The 2892-nt window shown below is 31.3% G+C and overlaps 1 protein-coding gene across 1 annotated transcript; it reads left to right on the top strand.

Moving 5' to 3' along the window:
- The first annotated feature begins 1600 nt into the window (after positions 1-1600).
- On the top strand, positions 1601-2284 carry LOC149947380 (uncharacterized). The gene has a single exon (XM_090170890.1). It carries the CDS (start codon positions 1601-1603, stop codon positions 2282-2284), a length of 684 nt encoding a protein of 227 aa, XP_090027016.1.
- The last annotated feature ends 608 nt before the right edge of the window (positions 2285-2892 follow it).

Genomic DNA, 2892 nt, shown 5'->3' with positions numbered 1-2892 from the left:
TCTTCCCCCTTAAGCGATTTCATTTGATAAAAGTAATAAATGAAACATACGCAAAAACATTTACGAGCCCATAGATTTAATAAAAGTTTATACGTGAATGTTTTCAATTATGTTTGAAAAGATGGACCAGACATTTGTAAAAATTTCATACACTGTACAGAATTCGTTTTAGAAGTATTAAAATCAACCTGAATTCCCCGAATTTTCACCCAAATCGGCCCTGAAACCCCAAAAATCAACAAGAAAATTCGTTAAGTTGCGTGAAAACTAAGCCTTAATAATATCAAAATCTATTTCAATTTTCCGAAATCTTTTTTAAAATCAAAATTATTGGCCAAAACGCGAATGTTCGTCGAGTCCTTGAATCTTGAAAGAATGATGACGTCAGTCTTTCGAATTTTCCGGTTCAAAATGTGCGAGATTGCATGAACTCTCGCTATTCTGGTCAGAATACCCCTGGCGGGTTGCTGGTAAATACCAAACCTTTATTTTTATATAAATTTTCAAAACATTTGTTATTGTTAATCTATTTTGAATTTTCGCCTGGTAGTACCGGGTTTATTCTATTTAGTTTTTTCCCACTCCGAAATTGAAATTTTTAACTTTTCACACGCTTTATTTACATTTAGTCTATTACCAATAGGCGCTTCAATAAAACATCTTCAAGGAAATCTCCAAGAAGTAATATATCCAAAAGCCAAGACGTAAAAGTTACTGTTTATTTGGTGCTTGTTGAAATAATGGAAACTTTTCACCTATAAACAGAACGTCGTATTTTTGCTAAGCATTAATATATCAAAAAAGTTATCTGGTTAAAAGGAAACACTTGTTGAATACCCTACAGGTAAACATTTTCCACTATTTCACCAAGCCCTATATAAACAGTAACTTGCATGTCCTGGCTCTTGGGAACATTACTTTAAGGTGGGGTGGCGGAGTGGTTAGCACTTTCGCCTCGCAGCAAGAGGAACCGCGTTCGATCCCAGCTTGTGGCACTGGATGAAAACTCGGAACAACTCTTTCTGCGTTGAGTTTGCACTGGTTAAAGAGGTTTCCCCCGAACTATTCGGTTTCCCCTTACATAAAACTTGTTGAGGTTAACGGTAAAAGTTAGTGTAGGGAACTGTTGGCTTGCGTGGCATGAAGGGCTTGCCACCTCCCTCCTACGCATTGTAACCCAGCCACCTGAATTAATGGCTTTATGACTTAGGCCTGAGGTGGTGCCTTGGGTATTGGCCTAGCTGACTTTTATTATGAAATGTTTTATTGAAGGGACTATTGACGTATCTAAGCTCACACTGGAAATTTGTGTTCAGCAAATTGAAAATATAAATGATTATTACTCTTTAATTTTTATGGATGGATATTAATAAACTTTCAATAGCATTAATTTATTATTTTTCCGATAATTTTTAATGGCCAAATATGCGGGAACAATGATTATATTCCGTTCCTAGATGTTTTAATTACCAAAAATATAAACAATAATTCTTGCCAAGTCATCACCAGTGTCTATCGTAAACCTTTTGCTGTCTCCATGCCACCCCATTGGAGATCATGTCATCCAACTAACCAGAAGCTAACCGCGTTTTATTCCTATATGTCAAGAGCAGTCAACATCTGTTCCGATGCAAATACCCTGTCTTTAGAAATGAACATGATCAAAGCAATAGCGGCAGATAGAGAGCTCCCCTCATCCCTCCTAAATAGAGGTTTCAGTAGAATAATTCACCGTGATAAAATTATCCGCAATACCCAACTTAAATTAATTACTAAAAAACCTAAATATGTAGTTCTTCCGTTCTCTAACCCCACTAGCCACTTACTGGGCAACATTTTTAGCAACAATAACGTGAAACCGGTTTTTAAACCAACCAATAAAATTAGTAACTGTTTAAATTCCCTCAAAGACAAAACTCCGTTATTAGATAAGTTTGGTGTGTATGAACTAGAGTGCTCTTGCGGAAAAAGTTATATTGGCCAGTGTAAACGAAATTTTTACAAAAGATTTAACGAACATATAAACGATGTTAAAAATACAAAAACGTATTGTTCAGCCCTAGCGGCACACATTTCTGACAACCCTAAACATACAATTCTCTTCAACAAACCTAAACACCTAGCCTTCTTAGAAAACGAATTCAAACTTAATATTATAGAATCACTTGAAGTCATTAAAAAACTAAATGTAAATAACTGTCTTAATCGAGATAACGGCCCAGGAAGTTTTGTTGCTGAACTTTGGTCCGACGATGGTAGCGCCTCCACTTTGACACGTGACTAGCCGCACTTCCTTCACCTTGCTGCGAATTTGTAAAAATCAGACCTGATGATGCCTCCGTATGCGATGGCGAAACTAGTCGTTCGCTCTTTGTAGCGCGTTAAAAATTTTAAAATTTTATTAAAAGTTTTTAAAATTTTATTAAAAGTTTTAAAATTTTTATTAAAAGTTTTTAAAATTTTATTAAAAGTTTATAAAATTTTATTAAAACTTTTTAAAATTTTATTAAAAGTTTTTAAAATTTTATTAAAAGTTTTAAAATTTTATTAAAAGTTTTTAAAATTTTATTAAAAGTTTTAAAATTTTTATTAAAAGTTTTTAAAATTTTATTAAAAGTTTATAAAATTTTATTAAAACTTTTTAAAATTTTATTAAAAGTTTTTAAAATTTTATTAAAAGTTTTAAAATTTTATTAAAAGTTTTTAAAATTTTATTAAAAGTTTTTAAAATTTTATTAAAAGTTTTTAAAATTTTATTAAAAGTTTTTAGAATTTTATTAAAAGTTTTTAAAATTTTATTAAAAGTTTTTAAAATTTTATTAAAAGTTTTTAAAATTTTATTAAAAGTTTTTACTTTGTAACTAAAGTAGTTTTACTCTTTTTTTTCTCTCT

Source organism: Leiobunum rupestre, chromosome 4, assembly GCF_980474605.1.
Source record: "Leiobunum rupestre chromosome 4, qqLeiRupe1.1.hap1, whole genome shotgun sequence".
NCBI classification, from domain to species: Eukaryota; Metazoa; Arthropoda; class Arachnida; order Opiliones; family Sclerosomatidae; genus Leiobunum; species Leiobunum rupestre.
Note: the sequence above shows the minus strand (reverse complement) of the source record. Positions and strands in the feature narration are given on the sequence as shown.